Here is a 23248-nt window from a genome sequence, read left to right on the forward strand (position 1 = left end):
AACCCTTCCTCATCACACAGTGTTGCGTGCTAAAAGTGGCCGATCTACAAGCTCTTAGCAGCTCGCATCCGCGTCTCTGTGCCGCGCTGTGAGCTTGCAGATCGGCCGCCTTCCAGAGGACGCTGAAGCTTGCAGGATGAGTGTGCAGCGATCGAGACCCAGCAGTCAGACGTGCAGTGCTCATGCCTCGGTTCGGTCTGAAAAAATCAGCCCGATCAACTCATGACACCCGCAAATGGAAACAGGCTAAATTCACTTTGTCTTTATGCGTATTTATCATAATTCGCTTCCTATTTTGGAATAAGCTTATGGAAACATGGCTACAGAGGCTGTAGGGTGTGTGTCTTTGTGCGTGTGTGTGCAATGTGATTGATGACATCACTGCCGTGCTGTGCTCCTATAGGGCAGAGGCTCGGGGTTTCCAGGAAGAAGGCGGGGCCGGGGAGCAGGGATTGGTGGACGTGGAGGCAGGGGGCGGAGCCGACCGAAGATGATGGACAGCATGAGTCTTTCTCCTGGAGTAAGAAAACACATTATTACATTATACATAAACATTACATTATACACACATTATTACATTATACACACATTATTACATTATACATAAACATTACATTATACACACATTATTACATTATACACACATTATTACATTATACACACATTATTACATTATACATAAACATTACATTATACACACATTATTACATTATACACACATTATTACATTATACATAAACATTACATTATACACACATTATTACATTATACATAAACATTACATTATACATAAACATTACATTATACACACATTATTACATTATACATAAATAAACATTACATTATACACACATTATTACATTATACATAAACATTACATTATACACACATTATTACATTATACACACAATATTACATTATACATAAACATTACATTATACACACAGTATTACATTATACACACATTATTACATTATACATAAACATTACATTATACACACATTATTACATTATACACTAACATTACATTATACACACATTATTACATTATACATAAACATTACATTATACACACATTATTACATTATACATAAACATTACATTATACATAAACATTATTACATTATACATAAACATTACATTATACATAAACATTATTACATTATACATAAACATTACATTATACACACATTATTACATTATACACTAACATTACATTATACACACATTATTACATTATACATAAACATTACATTATACACACATTATTACATTATACATAAACATTACATTATACACACATTATTACATTATACATAAACATTACATTATACACACATTATTACATTATACATAAACATTACATTATACACACATTATTACATTATACATAAACATTACATTATACACACACTATTACATTATACATAAACATTACATTATACACACATTATTACATTATACATAAACATTACATTATACACACATTATTACATTATACATAAACATTACATTATACATACACATTACATTATACACACATTATTACATTATACATACACATTACATTATACACACATTATTACATTATACATAAACATTACATTATACACACATTATTACATTATACACTAACATTACATTATATACGGTGTCTCCTGGAGTAAGAGCACTACTTACTCTCATAATGGCATGTCTGTTATGTGAAGAGTTTGGTTTGGCCACTACAGAGCAGTACAGTTAGGTTGTCTCTGTCTCCCTCTACAGGCCACTATAGAGCAGTGCGGTTAGGATGTCTCTGTCCCCCTCTACAGGCCACTATAGAGCAGTGTTAGGATGTCTCTGTCTCCCTCTACAGGCCACTATAGAGCAGTGTTAGGTTGTCTCTGTCTCCCTCTACAGGCCACTATAGAGCAGTGTTAGGATGTCTCTGTCTCCTCTACAGACCACTATAGAGCAGTGTTAGGATGTCTCTGTCTCCTCTACAGGCCACTATAGAGCAGTACAGTTAGGATGTCTCTGTCTCCCTCTACAGACCACTATAGAGCAGTACAGTTAGGATGTCTCTGTCTCCTCTACAGGCCACTATAGAGCAGTGTTAGGTTGTCTCTGTCTCCTCTACAGACCACTATAGAGCAGTGTTAGGATGTCTCTGTCTCCCTCTACAGGCCACTATAGAGCAGTGTTAGGTTGTCTCTGTCCCCCTCTACAGGCCACTATAGAGCAGTGTTAGGATGTCTCTGTCTCCCTCTACAGGCCACTATAGAGCAGTGTTAGGATGTCTCTGTCTCCCTCTACAGGCCACTATAGAGCAGTGTTAGGATGTCTCTGTCTCCCTCTACAGGCCACTATAGAGCAGTGTTAGGATGTCTCTGTCTCCCTCTACAGGCCACTATAGAGCAGTGTTAGGATGTCTCTGTCTCCTCTACAGGCCACTATAGAGCAGTACAGTTAGGATGTCTCTGTCTCCTCTACAGGCCACTATAGAGCAGTGTTAGGTTGTCTCTGTCTCCTCTACAGACCACTATAGAGCAGTGTTAGGATGTCTCTGTCCCCCTCTACAGGCCACTATAGAGCAGTGTTAGGATGTCTCTGTCTCCTCTACAGGCCACTATAGAGCAGTGTTAGGATGTCTCTGTCCCCCTCTACAGGCCACTATAGAGCAGTGTTAGGATGTCTCTGTCTCCTCTACAGACCACTATAGAGCAGTGTTAGGATGTCTCTGTCCCCCTCTACAGGCCACTATAGAGCAGTGTTAGGATGTCTCTGTCTCCTCTACAGGCCACTATAGAGCAGTGTTAGGATGTCTCTGTCTCCTCTACAGGCCACTATAGAGCAGTACAGTTAGGATGTCTCTGTCTCCTCTACAGGCCACTATAGAGCAGTGTTAGGTTGTCTCTGTCTCCTCTACAGACCACTATAGAGCAGTGTTAGGATGTCTCTGTCCCCCTCTACAGACCACTATAGAGCAGTGTTAGGATGTCTCTGTCTCCTCTACAGGCCACTATAGAGCAGTGTTAGGATGTCTCTGTCCCCCTCTACAGGCCACTATAGAGCAGTACAGTTAGGATGTCTCTGTCTCCCTCTACAGACCACTATAGAGCAGTGTTAGGATGTCTCTGTCCCCCTCTACAGGCCACTATAGAGCAGTGTTAGGATGTCTCTGTCTCCTCTACAGGCCACTATAGAGCAGTGTTAGGATGTCTCTGTCTCCTCTACAGGCCACTATAGAGCAGTACAGTTAGGATGTCTCTGTCTCCTCTACAGGCCACTATAGAGCAGTGTTAGGTTGTCTCTGTCTCCTCTACAGACCACTATAGAGCAGTGTTAGGATGTCTCTGTCCCCCTCTACAGGCCACTATAGAGCAGTGTTAGGATGTCTCTGTCTCCTCTACAGGCCACTATAGAGCAGTGTTAGGATGTCTCTGTCCCCCTCTACAGGCCACTATAGAGCAGTGTTAGGATGTCTCTGTCTCCTCTACAGACCACTATAGAGCAGTGTTAGGATGTCTCTGTCTCCTCTACAGACCACTATAGAGCAGTGTTAGGATGTCTCTGTCTCCCTCTACAGGCCACTATAGAGCAGTGTTAGGATGTCTCTGTCTCCTCTACAGACCACTATAGAGCAGTGTTAGGATGTCTCTGTCTCCTCTACAGACCACTATAGAGCAGTGTTAGGATGTCTCTGTCTCCTCTACAGGCCACTATAGAGCAGTGTTAGGATGTCTCTGTCTCCTCTACAGACCACTATAGAGCAGTGTTAGGATGTCTCTGTCCCCCTCTACAGACCACTATAGAGCAGTGTTAGGATGTCTCTGTCTCCTCTACAGACCACTATAGAGCAGTGTTAGGATGTCTCTGTCTCCTCTACAGGCCACTATAGAGCAGTGTTAGGATGTCTCTGTCTCCTCTACAGACCACTATAGAGCAGTACAGTTAGGATGTCTCTGTCTCCTCTACAGGCCACTATAGAGCAGTGTTAGGATGTCTCTGTCTCCTCTACAGGCCACTATAGAGCAGTACAGTTAGGATGTCTCTGTCCCCCTCTACAGGCCACTATAGAGCAGTGTTAGGATGTCTCTGTCTCCTCTACAGGCCACTATAGAGCAGTGTTAGGATGTCTCTGTCCCCCTCTACAGGCCACTATAGAGCAGTGTTAGGATGTCTCTGTCTCCCTCTACAGGCCACTATAGAGCAGTGTTAGGATGTCTCTGTCTCCTCTACAGACCACTATAGAGCAGTGTTAGGATGTCTCTGTCTCCTCTACAGGCCACTATAGAGCAGTACAGTTAGGATGTCTCTGTCCCCCTCTACAGGCCACTATAGAGCAGTGTTAGGATGTCTCTGTCTCCTCTACAGGCCACTATAGAGCAGTGTTAGGATGTCTCTGTCCCCCTCTACAGGCCACTATAGAGCAGTGTTAGGATGTCTCTGTCTCCCTCTACAGGCCACTATAGAGCAGTGTTAGGATGTCTCTGTCTCCTCTACAGACCACTATAGAGCAGTGTTAGGATGTCTCTGTCTCCCTCTACAGGCCACTATAGAGCAGTACAGTTAGGATGTCTCTGTCCCCCTCTACAGGCCACTATAGAGCAGTGTTAGGATGTCTCTGTCTCCTCTACAGGCCACTATAGAGCAGTGTTAGGATGTCTCTGTCCCCCTCTACAGGCCACTATAGAGCAGTGTTAGGATGTCTCTGTCTCCTCTACAGACCACTATAGAGCAGTACAGTTAGGATGTCTCTGTCTCCTCTACAGGCCACTATAGAGCAGTGTTAGGATGTCTCTGTCTCCTCTACAGGCCACTATAGAGCAGTACAGTTAGGATGTCTCTGTCCCCCTCTACAGGCCACTATAGAGCAGTGTTAGGATGTCTCTGTCTCCTCTACAGGCCACTATAGAGCAGTGTTAGGATGTCTCTGTCCCCCTCTACAGGCCACTATAGAGCAGTGTTAGGATGTCTCTGTCTCCCTCTACAGGCCACTATAGAGCAGTGTTAGGATGTCTCTGTCTCCTCTACAGACCACTATAGAGCAGTGTTAGGATGTCTCTGTCTCCTCTACAGGCCACTATAGAGCAGTACAGTTAGGATGTCTCTGTCCCCCTCTACAGGCCACTATAGAGCAGTGTTAGGATGTCTCTGTCTCCTCTACAGGCCACTATAGAGCAGTGTTAGGATGTCTCTGTCCCCCTCTACAGGCCACTATAGAGCAGTGTTAGGATGTCTCTGTCTCCTCTACAGGCCACTATAGAGCAGTACAGTTAGGATGTCTCTGTCTCCCTCTACAGGCCACTATAGAGCAGTGTTAGGATGTCTCTGTCTCCCTCTACAGACCACTATAGAGCAGTGTTAGGATGTCTCTGTCTCCTCTACAGGCCACTATAGAGCAGTGTTAGGATGTCTCTGTCTCCTCTACAGGCCACTATAGAGCAGTGTTAGGATGTCTCTGTCTCCTCTACAGGCCACTATAGAGCAGTGTTAGGATGTCTCTGTCTCCTCTACAGACCACTATAGAGCAGTACAGTTAGGATGTCTCTGTCTCCTCTACAGACCACTATAGAGCAGTACAGTTAGGATGTCTCTGTCCCCCTCTACAGGCCACTATAGAGCAGTGTTAGGATGTCTCTGTCTCCCTCTACAGGCCACTATAGAGCAGTGTTAGGATGTCTCTGTCCCCCTCTACAGACCACTATAGAGCAGTACAGTTAGGATGTCTCTGTCCCCCTCTACAGGCCACTATAGAGCAGTGTTAGGATGTCTCTGTCCCCCTCTACAGACCACTATAGAGCAGTGTTAGGTTGTCTCTGTCTCCTCTACAGGCCACTATAGAGCAGTGTTAGGATGTCTCTGTCTCCTCTACAGACCACTATAGAGCAGTACAGTTAGGATGTCTCTGTCCCCCTCTACAGGCCACTATAGAGCAGTGTTAGGATGTCTCTGTCTCCTCTACAGGCCACTATAGAGCAGTGTTAGGATGTCTCTGTCTCCTCTACAGGCCACTATAGAGCAGTGTTAGGATGTCTCTGTCTCCTCTACAGGCCACTATAGAGCAGTGCAGTTAGGATGTCTCTGTCTCCCTCTACAGGCCACTATAGAGCAGTGTTAGGATGTCTCTGTCTCCTCTACAGGCCACTATAGAGCAGTGTTAGGATGTCTCTGTCTCCTCTACAGGCCACTATAGAGCAGTACAGTTAGGATGTCTCTGTCTCCTCTACAGGCCACTATAGAGCAGTGTTAGGTTGTCTCTGTCTCCTCTACAGACCACTATAGAGCAGTGTTAGGATGTCTCTGTCTCCTCTACAGGCCACTATAGAGCAGTGTTAGGATGTCTCTGTCTCCTCTACAGGCCACTATAGAGCAGTGTTAGGATGTCTCTGTCTCCTCTACAGGCCACTATAGAGCAGTACAGTTAGGATGTCTCTGTCTCCTCTACAGACCACTATAGAGCAGTGTTAGGATGTCTCTGTCTCCTCTACAGGCCACTATAGAGCAGTGTTAGGATGTCTCTGTCTCCTCTACAGGCCACTATAGAGCAGTGTTAGGATGTCTCTGTCTCCTCTACAGGCCACTATAGAGCAGTACAGTTAGGATGTCTCTGTCTCCTCTACAGACCACTATAGAGCAGTGTTAGGATGTCTCTGTCTCCTCTACAGGCCACTATAGAGCAGTGTTAGGATGTCTCTGTCTCCTCTACAGGCCACTATAGAGCAGTACAGTTAGGATGTCTCTGTCTCCTCTACAGACCACTATAGAGCAGTGTTAGGATGTCTCTGTCTCCTCTACAGGCCACTATAGAGCAGTGTTAGGATGTCTCTGTCTCCTCTACAGGCCACTATAGAGCAGTACAGTTAGGATGTCTCTGTCTCCTCTACAGACCACTATAGAGCAGTGTTAGGATGTCTCTGTCTCCTCTACAGGCCACTATAGAGCAGTGTTAGGATGTCTCTGTCTCCTCTACAGGCCACTATAGAGCAGTGTTAGGGATGTCTCTGTCTCCTCTACAGGCCACTATAGAGCAGTACAGTTAGGATGTCTCTGTCTCCTCTACAGACCACTATAGAGCAGTGTTAGGATGTCTCTGTCTCCTCTACAGGCCACTATAGAGCAGTGTTAGGATGTCTCTGTCTCCTCTACAGGCCACTATAGAGCAGTACAGTTAGGATGTCTCTGTCTCCTCTACAGACCACTATAGAGCAGTGTTAGGATGTCTCTGTCTCCTCTACAGGCCACTATAGAGCAGTGTTAGGATGTCTCTGTCTCCTTCTACAGGCCACTATAGAGCAGTACAGTTAGGATGTCTCTGTCTCCTCTACAGACCACTATAGAGCAGTGTTAGGATGTCTCTGTCTCCTCTACAGGCCACTATAGAGCAGTGTTAGGATGTCTCTGTCCCCTCTACAGGCCACTATAGAGCAGTACAGTTAGGATGTCTCTGTCTCCTCTACAGGCCACTATAGAGCAGTGTTAGGATGTCTCTGTCTCCTCTACAGACCACTATAGAGCAGTGTTAGGATGTCTCTGTCTCCTCTACAGGCCACTATAGAGCAGTGTTAGGATGTCTCTGTCTCCCTCTACAGACCACTATAGAGCAGTGTTAGGATGTCTCTGTCTCCTCTACAGACCACTATAGAGCAGTGTTAGGATGTCTCTGTCTCCCTCTACAGGCCACTATAGAGCAGTCGTTAGGATGTCTCTGTCTCCTCTACAGGACCACTATAGAGCAGTGTTAGGATGTCTCTGTCTCCTCTACAGGACCACTATAGAGCAGTGTTAGGATGTCTCTGTCTCCTCTACAGACCACTATAGAGCAGTGTTAGGATGTCTCTGTCTCCCCTCTACAGACCACTATAGAGCAGTGTTAGGATGTCTCTGTCTCCCTCTACAGGCCACTATAGAGCAGTGTTAGGATGTCTCTGTCTCCTCTACAGACCACTATAGAGCAGTGTTAGGATGTCTCTGTCTCCCTCTACAGGCCACTATAGAGCAGTGCTTAGGATGTCTCTGTCTCCTCTACAGACCACTATAGAGCAGTGTTAGGATGTCTCTGTCTCCCTCTACAGGCCACTATAGAGCAGTGTTAGGATGTCTCTGTCTCCTCTACAGACCACTATAGAGCAGTGTTAGGATGTCTCTGTCTCCTCTACAGGCCACTATAGAGCAGTCAGTTAGGATGTCTCTGTCTCCTCTACAGACCACTATAGAGCAGTGTTAGGATGTCTCTGTCTCCTCTACAGACCACTATAGAGCAGTGTTAGGATGTCTCTGTCTCCTCTACAGGCCACTATAGAGCAGTGTTAGGATGTCTCTGTCTCCTCTACAGACCACTATAGAGCAGTGTTAGGATGTCTCTGTCTCCTCTACAGGCCACTATAGAGCAGTGTTAGGATGTCTCTGTCTCCTCTACAGGCCACTATAGAGCAGTACAGTTAGGATGTCTCTGTCTCCTCTACAGACCACTATAGAGCAGTGTTAGGATGTCTCTGTCTCCTCTACAGGCCACTATAGAGCAGTGTTAGGATGTCTCTGTCTCCTCTACAGGCCACTATAGAGCAGTTCAGTTAGGATGTCTCTGTCTCCTCTACAGGCCACTATAGAGCAGTGTTAGGATGTCTCTGTCTCCTCTACAGGCCACTATAGAGCAGTGTTAGGATGTCTCTGTCCCCTCTACAGACCACTATAGAGCAGTGTTAGGATGTCTCTGTCTCCCTCTACAGGCCACTATAGAGCAGTGTTAGGATGTCTCTGTCTCCTCTACAGGACCACTATAGAGCAGTACAGTTAGGATGTCTCTGTCTCCTCTACAGACCACTATAGAGCAGTGTTAGGATGTCTCTGTCTCCCTCTACAGACCACTATAGAGCAGTGTTAGGATGTCTCTGTCTCCTCTACAGCCACTATAGAGCAGTGTTAGGATGTCTCTGTCTCCTCTACAGGACCACTATAGAGCAGTGTTAGGATGTCTCTGTCCCTCTACAGGCCACTATAGAGCAGTACAGTTAGGATGTCTCTGTCCCTCTACAGACCACTATAGAGCAGTGTTAGGATGTCTCTGTCTCCCTCTACAGACCACTATAGAGCAGTGTTAGGATGTCTCTGTCTCCCTCTACAGACCACTATAGAGCAGTGTTAGGATGTCTCTGTCTCCCTCTACAGACCACTATAGAGCAGTGTTAGGATGTCTCTGTCTCCTCTACAGACCACTATAGAGCAGTGTTAGGATGTCTCTGTCCCCTCTACAGGCCACTATAGAGCAGTGTTAGGATGTCTCTGTCTCCCTCTACAGCCACTATAGAGCAGTGTTAGGATGTCTCTGTCCCCCTCTACAGACCACTATAGAGCAGTGTTAGGATGTCTCTGTCTCCTCTACAGACCACTATAGAGCAGTGTTAGGATGTCTCTGTCTCCTCTACAGGCCACTATAGAGCAGTGTTAGGATGTCTCTGTCTCCCTCTACAGGCCACTATAGAGCAGTGTTAGGATGTCTCTGTCTCCCTCTACAGGCCACTATAGAGCAGTGTTAGGATGTCTCTGTCTCCTCTACAGACCACTATAGAGCAGTGTTAGGATGTCTCTGTCCCCCTCTACAGACCACTATAGAGCAGTGTTAGGATGTCTCTGTCTCCTCTACAGGCCACTATAGAGCAGTGTTAGGATTTCTCTGTCTCCTCTACAGACCACTATAGAGCAGTGTTAGGATGTCTCTGTCCTCCTCTACAGACCACTATAGAGCAGTGTTAGGATGTCTCTGTCCTCCCTCTACAGACCACTATAGAGCAGTGTTAGGATGTCTCTGTCTCCTCTACAGGCCACTATAGAGCAGTGTTAGGATGTCTCTGTCTCCTCTACAGACCACTATAGAGCAGTGTTAGGATGTCTCTGTCCTCCCTCTACAGACCACTATAGAGCAGTGTTAGGATGTCTCTGTCTCCTCTACAGACCACTATAGAGCAGTGTTAGGATGTCTCTGTCCCCCTCTACAGACCACTATAGAGCAGTGTTAGGATGTCTCTGTCTCCCTCTACAGACCACTATAGAGCAGTGTTAGGATGTCTCTGTCTCCTCTACAGGCCACTATAGAGCAGTGTTAGGATGTCTCTGTCTCCTCTACAGACCACTATAGAGCAGTGTTAGGATGTCTCTGTCTCCCTCTACAGGCCACTATAGAGCAGTGTTAGGATGTCTCTGTCTCCTCTACAGACCACTATAGAGCAGTGTTAGGATGTCTCTGTCTCCCTCTACAGACCACTATAGAGCAGTGTTAGGATGTCTCTGTCTCCCTCTACAGGCCACTATAGAGCAGTGTTAGGATGTCTCTGTCTCCTCTACAGACCACTATAGAGCAGTGTTAGGATGTCTCTGTCCCCCTCTACAGACCACTATAGAGCAGTGTTAGGATGTCTCTGTCTCCTCTACAGGACCACTATAGAGCAGTGTTAGGATGTCTCTGTCTCCTCTACAGGCCACTATAGAGCAGTGTTAGGATGTCTCTGTCTCCTCTACAGAGCCACTATAGAGCAGTGTTAGGATGTCTCTGTCTCCCTCTACAGACCACTATAGAGCAGTGTTAGGATGTCTCTGTCTCCTCTACAGGCCACTATAGAGCAGTGTTAGGATGTCTCTGTCTCCTCTACAGGCCACTATAGAGCAGTGTTAGGATGTCTCTGTCTCCTCTACAGGCCACTATAGAGCAGTGTTAGGATGTCTCTGTCTCCTCTACAGGCCACTATAGAGCAGTGTTAGGATGTCTCTGTCTCCTCTACAGGCCACTATAGAGCAGTGTTAGGATGTCTCTGTCTCCTCTACAGGCCACTATAGAGCAGTGTTAGGATGTCTCTGTCCCCTCTACAGGCCACTATAGAGCAGTTACAGTTAGGATGTCTCTGTCTCCTCTACAGGCCACTATAGAGCAGTGTTAGGATGTCTCTGTCCCCTCTACAGGACCACTATAGAGCAGTGTTAGGATGTCTCTGTCTCCTCTACAGGCCACTATAGAGCAGTGTTAGGATGTCTCTGTCTCCCTCTACAGGCCACTATAGAGCAGTGTTAGGATGTCTCTGTCTCCTCTACAGCCACTATAGAGCAGTGTTAGGATGTCTCTGTCCCCTCTACAGACCACTATAGAGCAGTGTTAGGATGTCTCTGTCCTCCTCTACAGGCCACTATAGAGCAGTGTTAGGATGTCTCTGTCTCCTCTACAGGCCACTATAGAGCAGTGTTAGGATGTCTCTGTCTCCCTCTACAGGCCACTATAGAGCAGTAGTTAGGATGTCTCTGTCTCCTCTACAGGCCACTATAGAGCAGTGTTAGGATGTCTCTGTCTCCCTCTACAGGCCACTATAGAGCAGTGTTAGGATGTCTCTGTCTCCTCTACAGGCCACTATAGAGCAGTGTTAGGATGTCTCTGTCTCCTCTACAGGCCACTATAGAGCAGTGTTAGGATGTCTCTGTCTCCTCTACAGGCCACTATAGAGCAGTGTTAGGATGTCTCTGTCTCCTCTACAGGCCACTATAGAGCAGTACAGTTAGGATGTCTCTGTCTCCTCTACAGGCCACTATAGAGCAGTACAGTTAGGATGTCTCTGTCCTCCTCTACAGGCCACTATAGAGCAGTGTTAGGATGTCTCTGTCTCCTCTACAGGCCACTATAGAGCAGTGTTAGGATGTCTCTGTCTCCTCTACAGGCCACTATAGAGCAGTGTTAGGATGTCTCTGTCTCCCTCTACAGGCCACTATAGAGCAGTGTTAGGATGTCTCTGTCTCCTCTACAGGCCACTATAGAGCAGTGTTAGGATGTCTCTGTCTCCTCTACAGGCCACTATAGAGCAGTAGTTAGGATGTCTCTGTCTCCTCTACAGGCCACTATAGAGCAGTGTTAGGATGTCTCTGTCTCCCTCTACAGGCCACTATAGAGCAGTGTTAGGATGTCTCTGTCCCCTCTACAGGCCACTATAGAGCAGTGTTAGGATGTCTCTGTCTCCTCTACAGGCCACTATAGAGCAGTGTTAGGATGTCTCTGTCTCCTCTACAGGCCACTATAGAGCAGTGTTAGGATGTCTCTGTCTCCTCTACAGGCCACTATAGAGCAGTGTTAGGATGTCTCTGTCTCCCTCTACAGGCCACTATAGAGCAGTGTTAGGATGTCTCTGTCCCCTCTACAGACCACTATAGAGCAGTGTTAGGATGTCTCTGTCTCCCTCTACAGCCACTATAGAGCAGTGTTAGGATGTCTCTGTCCCCTCTACAGGCCACTATAGAGCAGTAGTTAGGATGTCTCTGTCTCCTCTACAGGCCACTATAGAGCAGTGTTAGGATGTCTCTGTCTCCTCTACAGGCCACTATAGAGCAGTGTTAGGATGTCTCTGTCTCCCTCTACAGGCCACTATAGAGCAGTGTTAGGATGTCTCTGTCCCCCTCTACAGGCCACTATAGAGCAGTGTTAGGATGTCTCTGTCTCCCTCTACAGACCACTATAGAGCAGTGTTAGGATGTCTCTGTCCTCCTCTACAGGCCACTATAGAGCAGTGTTAGGATGTCTCTGTCTCCTCTACAGGCCACTATAGAGCAGTGTTAGGATGTCTCTGTCTCCTCTACAGGCCACTATAGAGCAGTGTTAGGATGTCTCTGTCTCCCTCTACAGGCCACTATAGAGCAGTGTTAGGATGTCTCTGTCTCCCTCTACAGACCACTATAGAGCAGTGTTAGGATGTCTCTGTCCCTCCTCTACAGGCCACTATAGAGCAGTGTTAGGATGTCTCTGTCTCCTCTACAGGCCACTATAGAGCAGTGTTAGGATGTCTCTGTCTCCTCTACAGGCCACTATAGAGCAGTGTTAGGATGTCTCTGTCTCCCTCTACAGGCCACTATAGAGCAGTGTTAGGATGTCTCTGTCTCCCTCTACAGGCCACTATAGAGCAGTGTTAGGATGTCTCTGTCTCCCCTCTACAGGCCACTATAGAGCAGTGTTAGGATGTCTCTGTCTCCTCTACAGGCCACTATAGAGCAGTGTTAGGATGTCTCTGTCTCCTCTACAGGCCACTATAGAGCAGTGTTAGGATGTCTCTGTCTCCTCTACAGACCACTATAGAGCAGTGTTAGGATGTCTCTGTCTCCTCTACAGGCCACTATAGAGCAGTGTTAGGATGTCTCTGTCTCCTCTACAGGCCACTATAGAGCAGTGTTAGGATGTCTCTGTCCTCCTCTACAGACCACTATAGAGCAGTGTTAGGATGTCTCTGTCCCCCTCTACAGGCCACTATAGAGCAGTGTTAGGATGTCTCTGTCTCCTCTACAGGCCACTATAGAGCAGTGTTAGGATGTCTCTGTCTCCCTCTACAGGCACTATAGAGCAGTGTTAGGATGTCTCTGTCTCCCTCTACAGACCACTATAGAGCAGTACAGTTAGGATGTCTCTGTCTCCTCTACAGGCCACTATAGAGCAGTGTTAGGATGTCTCTGTCTCCTCTACAGGCCACTATAGAGCAGTGTTAGGATGTCTCTGTCTCCTCTACAGACCACTATAGAGCAGTGTTAGGATGTCTCTGTCCTCCTCTACAGGCCACTATAGAGCAGTGTTAGGATGTCTCTGTCCCCCTCTACAGGCCACTATAGAGCAGTGTTAGGATGTCTCTGTCTCCTCTACAGACCACTATAGAGCAGTGTTAGGATGTCTCTGTCTCCTCTACAGGCCACTATAGAGCAGTACAGTTAGGATGTCTCTGTCTCCTCTACAGGCCACTATAGAGCAGTGTTAGGATGTCTCTGTCTCCCTCTACAGGCCACTATAGAGCAGTACAGTTAGGATGTCTCTGTCTCCCTCTACAGACCACTATAGAGCAGTACAGTTAGGATGTCTCTGTCTCCTCTACAGACCACTATAGAGCAGTGTTAGGATGTCTCTGTCTCCTCTACAGACCACTATAGAGCAGTGTTAGGATGTCTCTGTCTCCTCTACAGGCCACTATAGAGCAGTACAGTTAGGATGTCTCTGTCTCCTCTACAGGCCACTATAGAGCAGTGTTAGGATGTCTCTGTCTCCCTCTACAGGCCACTATAGAGCAGTGTTAGGATGTCTCTGTCCCCCTCTACAGGCCACTATAGAGCAGTGTTTAGGATGTCTCTGTCACCCCTCTACAGGCCACTATAGAGCAGTGTTAGGATGTCTCTGTCTCCTCTACAGGCCACTATAGAGCAGTGTTAGGATGTCTCTGTCTCCCTCTACAGGCCACTATAGAGCAGTGTTAGGATGTCTCTGTCTCCTCTACAGACCACTATAGAGCAGTGTTAGGATGTCTCTGTCTCCCTCTACAGGCCACTATAGAGCAGTGTTAGGATGTCTCTGTCTCCTCTACAGGCCACTATAGAGCAGTGTTAGGATGTCTCTGTCTCCTCTACAGGCCACTATAGAGCAGTGTTAGGATGTCTCTGTCTCCTCTACAGGCCACTATAGAGCAGTGTTAGGATGTCTCTGTCCCCTCTACAGGCCACTATAGAGCAGTGTTAGGATGTCTCTGTCTCCCTCTACAGGCCACTATAGAGCAGTGTTAGGATGTCTCTGTCTCCTCTACAGACCACTATAGAGCAGTGTTAGGATGTCTCTGTCTCCTCTACAGGCCACTATAGAGCAGTCGTTAGGATGTCTCTGTCTCCTCTACAGGCCACTATAGAGCAGTGTTAGGATGTCTCTGTCTCCCTCTACAGGCCACTATAGAGCAGTAGTTAGGATGTCTCTGTCTCCCTCTACAGGCCACTATAGAGCAGTACAGTTAGGATGTCTCTGTCTCCCTCTACAGACCACTATAGAGCAGTGTTAGGATGTCTCTGTCTCCTCTACAGACCACTATAGAGCAGTGTTAGGATGTCTCTGTCTCCTCTACAGGCCACTATAGAGCAGTAGTTAGGATGTCTCTGTCTCCTCTACAGGCCACTATAGAGCAGTGTTAGGATGTCTCTGTCTCCCTCTACAGGCCACTATAGAGCAGTGTTAGGATGTCTCTGTCTCCCTCTACAGACCACTATAGAGCAGTGTTAGGATGTCTCTGTCCCCCTCTACAGGCCACTATAGAGCAGTGTTAGGATGTCTCTGTCTCCTCTACAGGCCACTATAGAGCAGTGTTAGGATGTCTCTGTCTCCCTCTACAGGCCACTATAGAGCAGTGTTAGGATGTCTCTGTCTCCCTCTACAGACCACTATAGAGCAGTGTTAGGATGTCTCTGTCTCCTCTACAGGACCACTATAGAGCAGTGTTAGGATGTCTCTGTCTCCTCTACAGCCACTATAGAGCAGTGTTAGGATGTCTCTGTCTCCTCTACAGGCCACTATAGAGCAGTAGTTAGGATGTCTCTGTCTCCCTCTACAGGCCACTATAGAGCAGTGTTAGGATGTCTCTGTCTCCTCTACAGACCACTATAGAGCAGTGTTAGGATGTCTCTGTCCCCCTCTACAGGCCACTATAGAGCAGTGTTAGGATGTCTCTGTCTCCTCTACAGGCCACTATAGAGCAGTGTTAGGATGTCTCTGTCTCCTCTACAGGCCACTATAGAGCAGTACAGTTAGGATGTCTCTGTCTCCTCTACAGGCCACTATAGAGCAGTGTTAGGTTGTCTCTGTCTCCTCTACAGACCACTATAGAGCAGTGTTAGGATGTCTCTGTCCCCCTCTACAGACCACTATAGAGCAGTGTTAGGATGTCTCTGTCTCCTCTACAGGCCACTATAGAGCAGTGTTAGGATGTCTCTGTCCCCCTCTACAGGCCACTATAGAGCAGTGTTAGGATGTCTCTGTCTCCTCTACAGACCACTATAGAGCAGTGTTAGGATGTCTCTGTCTCCTCTACAGGCCACTATAGAGCAGTACAGTTAGGATGTCTCTGTCTCCTCTACAGGCCACTATAGAGCAGTGTTAGGATGTCTCTGTCTCCCTCTACAGGCCACTATAGAGCAGTACAGTTAGGATGTCTCTGTCTCCCTCTACAGACCACTATAGAGCAGTACAGTTAGGATGTCTCTGTCTCCTCTACAGACCACTATAGAGCAGTGTTAGGATGTCTCTGTCTCCTCTACAGACCACTATAGAGCAGTGTTAGGATGTCTCTGTCTCCTCTACAGGCCACTATAGAGCAGTACAGTTAGGATGTCTCTGTCTCCTCTACAGGCCACTATAGAGCAGTGTTAGGATGTCTCTGTCCCCCTCTACAGGCCACTATAGAGCAGTGTTAGGTTGTCTCTGTCCCCCTCTACAGGCCACTATAGAGCAGTGTTAGGATGTCTCTGTCCCCCTCTACAGGCCACTATAGAGCAGTGTTAGGTTGTCTCTGTCTCCTCTACAGGCCACTATAGAGCAGTGTTAGGATGTCTCTGTCTCCTCTACAGGCCACTATAGAGCAGTGTTAGGATGTCTCTGTCTCCCTCTACAGACCACTATAGAGCAGTGTTAGGATGTCTCTGTCCCCCTCTACAGGCCACTATAGAGCAGTGTTAGGATGTCTCTGTCCCCCTCTACAGACCACTATAGAGCAGTACAGTTAGGATGTCTCTGTCTCCTCTACAGGCCACTATAGAGCAGTGTTAGGATGTCTCTGTCTCCTCTACAGACCACTATAGAGCAGTGTTAGGATGTCTCTGTCTCCTCTACAGGCCACTATAGAGCAGTGTTAGGATGTCTCTGTCCCCCTCTACAGGCCACTATAGAGCAGTGTTAGGATGTCTCTGTCTCCTCTACAGACCACTATAGAGCAGTGTTAGGTTGTCTCTGTCTCCTCTACAGACCACTATAGAGCAGTGTTAGGATGTCTCTGTCTCCTCTACAGACCACTATAGAGCAGTGTTAGGATGTCTCTGTCTCCTCTACAGGCCACTATAGAGCAGTACAGTTAGGATGTCTCTGTCTCCTCTACAGGCCACTATAGAGCAGTGTTAGGATGTCTCTGTCTCCCTCTACAGGCCACTATAGAGCAGTACAGTTAGGATGTCTCTGTCTCCCTCTACAGACCACTATAGAGCAGTACAGTTAGGATGTCTCTGTCTCCTCTACAGACCACTATAGAGCAGTGTTAGGATGTCTCTGTCTCCTCTACAGACCACTATAGAGCAGTGTTAGGATGTCTCTGTCTCCTCTACAGGCCACTATAGAGCAGTGTTAGGATGTCTCTGTCTCCTCTACAGGCCACTATAGAGCAGTGTTAGGATGTCTCTGTCTCCCTCTACAGGCCACTATAGAGCAGTGTTAGGATGTCTCTGTCTCCTCTACAGGCCACTATAGAGCAGTGTTAGGATGTCTCTGTCCCCCTCTACAGACCACTATAGAGCAGTGTTAGGTTGTCTCTGTCTCCTCTACAGGCCACTATAGAGCAGTGTTAGGATGTCTCTGTCCCCCTCTACAGGCCACTATAGAGCAGTACAGTTAGGATGTCTCTGTCTCCTCTACAGGCCACTATAGAGCAGTACAGTTAGGATGTCTCTGTCTCCTCTACAGGCCACTATAGAGCAGTACAGTTAGGATGTCTCTGTCTCCTCTACAGGCCACTATAGAGCAGTACAGTTAGGATGTCTCTGTCTCCTCTACAGGCCACTATAGAGCAGTGTTAGGATGTCTCTGTCTCCTCTACAGGCCACTATAGAGCAGTGTTAGGTTGTCTCTGTCCCCTCTACAGGCCACTATAGAGCAGTGTTAGGATGTCTCTGTCCCCCTCTACAGGCCACTATAGAGCAGTGTTAGGTTGTCTCTGTCCCCTCTACAGGCCACTATAGAGCAGTACAGTTAGGATGTCTCTGTCTCCTCTACAGGCCACTATAGAGCAGTGTTAGGATGTCTCTGTCTCCTCTACAGGCCACTATAGAGCAGTGTTAGGATGTCTCTGTCCCCCTCTACAGACCACTATAGAGCAGTGTTAGGATGTCTCTGTCTCCTCTACAGGCCACTATAGAGCAGTGTTAGGATGTCTCTGTCCCCCTCTACAGACCACTATAGAGCAGTGTTAGGATGTCTCTGTCCCCCTCTACAGGCCACTATAGAGCAGTGTTAGGATGTCTCTGTCTCCTCTACAGGCCACTATAGAGCAGTACAGTTAGGATGTCTCTGTCTCCTCTACAGACCACTATAGAGCAGTGTTAGGATGTCTCTGTCTCCTCTACAGGCCACTATAGAGCAGTGTTAGGATGTCTCTGTCTCCTCTACAGGCCACTATAGAGCAGTACAGTTAGGATGTCTCTGTCTCCTCTACAGGCCACTATAGAGCAGTGTTAGGATGTCTCTGTCTCCTCTACAGGCCACTATAGAGCAGTGTTAGGATGTCTCTGTCTCCTCTACAGGCCACTATAGAGCAGTACAGTTAGGATGTCTCTGTCTCCTCTACAGGCCACTATAGAGCAGTGTTAGGATGTCTCTGTCTCCTCTACAGGCCACTATAGAGCAGTGTTAGGATGTCTCTGTCTCCTCTACAGGCCACTATAGAGCAGTACAGTTAGGATGTCTCTGTCTCCTCTACAGGCCACTATAGAGCAGTGTTAGGATGTCTCTGTCTCCTCTACAGGCCACTATAGAGCAGTGTTAGGATGTCTCTGTCCCCCTCTACAGGCCACTATAGAGCAGTGTTAGGATGTCTCTGTCCCCCTCTACAGGCCACTATAGAGCAGTGTTAGGATGTCTCTGTCTCCTCTACAGGCCACTATAGAGCAGTACAGTTAGGATGTCTCTGTCTCCTCTACAGGCCACTATAGAGCAGTGTTAGGATGTCTCTGTCTCCTCTACAGGCCACTATAGAGCAGTGTTAGGATGTCTCTGTCCCCTCTACAGGCCACTATAGAGCAGTGTTAGGATGTCTCTGTCTCCTCTACAGGCCACTATAGAGCAGTGTTAGGATGTCTCTGTCTCCTCTACAGGCCACTATAGAGCAGTACAGTTAGGATGTCTCTGTCTCCTCTACAGGCCACTATAGAGCAGTACAGTTAGGATGTCTCTGTCTCCTCTACAGGCCACTATAGAGCAGTGTTAGGATGTCTCTGTCTCCTCTACAGGCCACTATAGAGCAGTGTTAGGATGTCTCTGTCCCCCTCTACAGGCCACTATAGAGCAGTGTTAGGATGTCTCTGTCTCCTCTACAGGCCACTATAGAGCAGTACAGTTAGGATGTCTCTGTCTCCTCTACAGGCCACTATAGAGCAGTGTTAGGATGTCTCTGTCTCCCTCTACAGGCCACTATGTCTCCCTCTACAGGCCACTATAGAGCAGTGTTAGGATGTCTCTGTCTCCTCTACAGGCCACTATAGAGCAGTACAGTTAGGATGTCTCTGTCTCCTCTACAGGCCACTATAGAGCAGTGTTAGGATGTCTCTGTCTCCTCTACAGGCCACTATAGAGCAGTGTTAGGATGTCTCTGTCCCCCTCTACAGGCCACTATAGAGCAGTGTTAGGATGTCTCTGTCTCCTCTACAGGCCACTATAGAGCAGTACAGTTAGGATGTCTCTGTCTCCTCTACAGGCCACTATAGAGCAGTGTTAGGATGTCTCTGTCTCCTCTACAGGCCACTATAGAGCAGTGTTAGGATGTCTCTGTCTCCTCTACAGGCCACTATAGAGCAGTACAGTTAGGATGTCTCTGTCCCCCTCTACAGGCCACTATAGAGCAGTACTGTTAGGATGTCTCTGTCCCCCTCTACAGGCCACTATAGAGCAGTACAGTTAGGATGTCTCTGTCTCCCTCTACAGGCCACTATAGAGCAGTGTTAGGATGTCTCTGTCTCCCTCTACAGGCCACTATAGAGCAGTGTTAGGATGTCTCTGTCCCCCTCTACAGGCCACTATAGAGCAGTGCAGTTAGGATGTCTCTGTCTCCCTCTACAGGCCACTATAGAGCAGTGCGGTAAGGATGTCTCTGTCCCCCTGTGGCGGAGAGAGTCACAGCCCCAGCCTGAAGACTCAAAATGTCTAGTATCGCCCTCGTTCCATAGGGATATCCCTCTGGAGTGGTGGTTAAGATATTGGACTTTCATGCGGGAAGCCCGGGTTCAATGCCCGGGTGGGGAGGTTCGGATCACCTCCGTTACACCACTCTACAGGCCACTATAGAGCAGTACAGTTAGGTTGTCTCTGTCTCCCCCTACAGGCCACTATAGAGCAGTGCATGCAGTCTAAAGATGCAACAAATTAAGAACAGTGTCTCTGTCGCCCCCTACAGGTTGTTATAGAGCAGTGCATGCAGTCTAAGGATGAAGAGGAGAACTCCATGCACAACACGGTGGTTTTGTTCACTACGTCAGACCATTACACACTGAGACAGGTACGTCAATCATTAATCATTTACATATTTAATGAGCTAATTAAGTGTGCCTGCCATGCAACGCAATGGCAAAAAACGTATTGTAATCCGCCATACTTAATTAACTAGAAAAGAAAATTTCTAAGAAATTTTAAGTGTGCCTGCAGCTTGCTAAGTCTGAGCAACCTTGTGTAGCGGTTGGTGTTAGCATTAGTGTTACATTTTTTAACATTCGCATTTTTTGCATAAGCTTTAACATTATGGTTCTTCATATGACACCACCCACATGTCTGTACGACAAACGGTTTACGAGATAAACGGTCACTTCCTGTTTGGAGAGGGGCACTTCCTGTTTGGCAAAATAGGCCACAATTAAGGTTAAGGACTCTTAATCAAGTCATATGGCTCCACCCACTCGTCTGTACGACAAATGGTTCACGAGATAAAGGGTCACTTCCTGTTTGGTGAGGGGCACTTCCTGTTTGGCGAAATAGGCCCCAATTAACTGTTCTGCCGCCGTTGACGGTGAGGACTGTCATTGAAAGGGTTAATACCATGGCGCCGTTGACGGTGAGGACTGTGAATCTTACTGTATATACAGTAAAGATATGATTACTTACTGTACGTCGCTCCGGTCCCGCCCGCATCGGTAATGTCGGCGATTTGTTTACAACGCACGTTGGGCGTGCACGCGAAGTGAAGCTCCTCAATGTTAAGTCAATGGAGAGGCCCATAAAGAAACTTCATTTAAACAAAATAGCCATTTTGAGACATTTTGCAGCAGATCTAAATGTAAACAAGGCACAAGGCAGGGCGCAGCCATCTTCCCTCTTCTTGTCCCACACTGTCATGTGACTAGATGACGTAATCGTTGCCGTCAAGTGATAATCCAAAAAAACAAAAACAACCCCCTTCCAGCCCTTCAAAATAATAGCGGCGGCCTATGGAGGAAACCACGTGGCACCGAGGCACCAAGCAACCTTCAGAATAAGAGGCAGTAGATGTGTTAAGGTTAAGGACTCTTAATCAAGTCATTTGATGCCACCTACGCGTCTGTACGACAAACAATTCACCAGATATAGGGTCACTTCCTGTTTGGTGAGGGGCACTTCCTGTTTGGCGAAATAGACCCCAATTAAGGTAAAGGACTCTTAATCAAGTCATTTGACATCACCCACGCGTATGTACAACAAACGGTTCACGAGATAAAGGGTCACTTCCTGTTTGGTGAGAGGCACTTCCTGTTTGGCGAAATAGGCCCCAATTAAGGTTAAGGACTCTTAATCAAGTCATTTCACACCACCCACATGTCTGCACGACAAACGGTTCACGAGATAAAGGGTCACTTCCTGTTTGGTGAGGGGCACTTACTGTTTGGCGAAATTGGCCCCAATTAAGGTTAAGGACTCTTAATCTTGTCATTTGACGCAACCCGCGCGTCTGTACGACAAACGGTTCACGAGATCAAGGGTCAATTCCTGTTTGGTGAGGGGCACTTCCTGTTTGGCGAAATAGGCCCCAATTAAGGTTAAGGACTCTTAATCTTGTCATTTGACGCAACCCGCGCGTCTGTACGACAAACGGTTCACGAGATAAAGGGTCACTTCCTGTTTGGTGAGGGGCACTTCCTGTTTGGCGAATTAGGCCCCATAGCATACAGGAGCATACAGGACATGTGGTAATTTATTTACATATTTAATGAGTTAATGACCATATATGTACATACAGGACTGTATTTACATATTTAATGAGGTAATGACCATATATGTACATACAGGACATATTTAACAAGGTAATGACCATATATGTGCATACAGGACATATTTAACAAGGTAATGACCATATATGTGCATACAGGACATATTTAACAAGGTAATGACCATATATGTGCATACAGGACATATTTAACAAGGTAATGACCATATATGTGCATACAGGACATATTTAACAAGGTAATGACCATATATGTGCATACAGGACATATTTAACAAGGTAATGACCATATATGTACATACAGGATATGTGTGTGGTAGTGTATTTACATAATGAGGTAATGACCATATATGTACATCCAGGATATGTGTGTGGTGTGTGGAAGCTTAATGACCATATATGTACATACAGGATATGTGTGTGGTAATGACCATATATGTGCATACAGGATATGTGTGTGTGGAAGCTTAATGACCATATATGTACATACAGGATATGTGTGTGGTGTGTGGAAGCTTAATGACCATATATGTACATACAGGATATGTGTGTGGTGTGTGGAAGCTTAATGACCATATATGTACATACAGGATATGTGTGTGGTGTGTGAAAGCTTAATGACCATATATGTGCATACAGGATATGTGTGGTGTGTGGAAGCTTAATGACCATATATGTACATACAGGATATGTGTGTGGTGTGTGGAAGCTTAATGACCATATATGTGCATACAGGATATGTGTGTGGTGTGTGGAAGCTTAATGACCATATACGTACATACAGGATATGTGTGTGGTGTGTGGAAGCTTAATGACCATATATGTACATACAGGATATGTGTGTGGTGTGTGGAAGCTTAATGACCATATATGTACATACAGGATATGTGTGTGGTGTGTGGAAGCTTAATGACCATATATGTACATACAGGATATGTGTGTGGTGTGTGGAAGCTTAATGACCATATATGTACATACAGGATATGTGTGTGGTGTGTGGAAGCTTAATGACCATATATGTACATACAGGATATGTGTGTGGTGTGTGGAAGCTTAATGACCATATATGTACATACAGGATATGTGTGTGGTGTGTGGAAGCTTCGGTCAAGGAGCAGAGGGTCGACTGCTGGCCTGCAGCCAATGTGGACAATGTTACCATCCTTACTGTGTTAATGTGAAGGTATGAACCCTACACTACTATACTATACCCATATACACATATACACCTACACTACTACCCACTACCAGCCAATGTGGACAATGTTACCATCCTTATTGTG

The 23248-nt window shown here is 46.6% G+C and overlaps 1 protein-coding gene across 1 annotated transcript in view; it reads left to right on the forward strand.

The window, feature by feature from the left end:
• The window catches only part of LOC308307202 (histone-lysine N-methyltransferase 2C-like), a 173709-nt gene that overhangs the window by 50293 nt on the left and 100168 nt on the right, over positions 1 to 23248 (forward strand). The window contains exons 23-25 of the mRNA XM_080752373.1: positions 404 to 520; positions 20172 to 20273; positions 23044 to 23148. Coding sequence (XP_080608499.1) covers positions 404 to 520; positions 20172 to 20273; positions 23044 to 23148 — 324 coding nt within the window. The remainder of the gene's footprint in view (positions 1 to 403; positions 521 to 20171; positions 20274 to 23043; positions 23149 to 23248) is intronic.

This window comes from Nannobrachium achirus (assembly GCF_963921795.1).
Source record: "Nannobrachium achirus genome assembly, chromosome: 21".
In the NCBI taxonomy this organism is placed as follows: Eukaryota; Metazoa; Chordata; class Actinopteri; order Myctophiformes; family Myctophidae; genus Nannobrachium; species Nannobrachium achirus.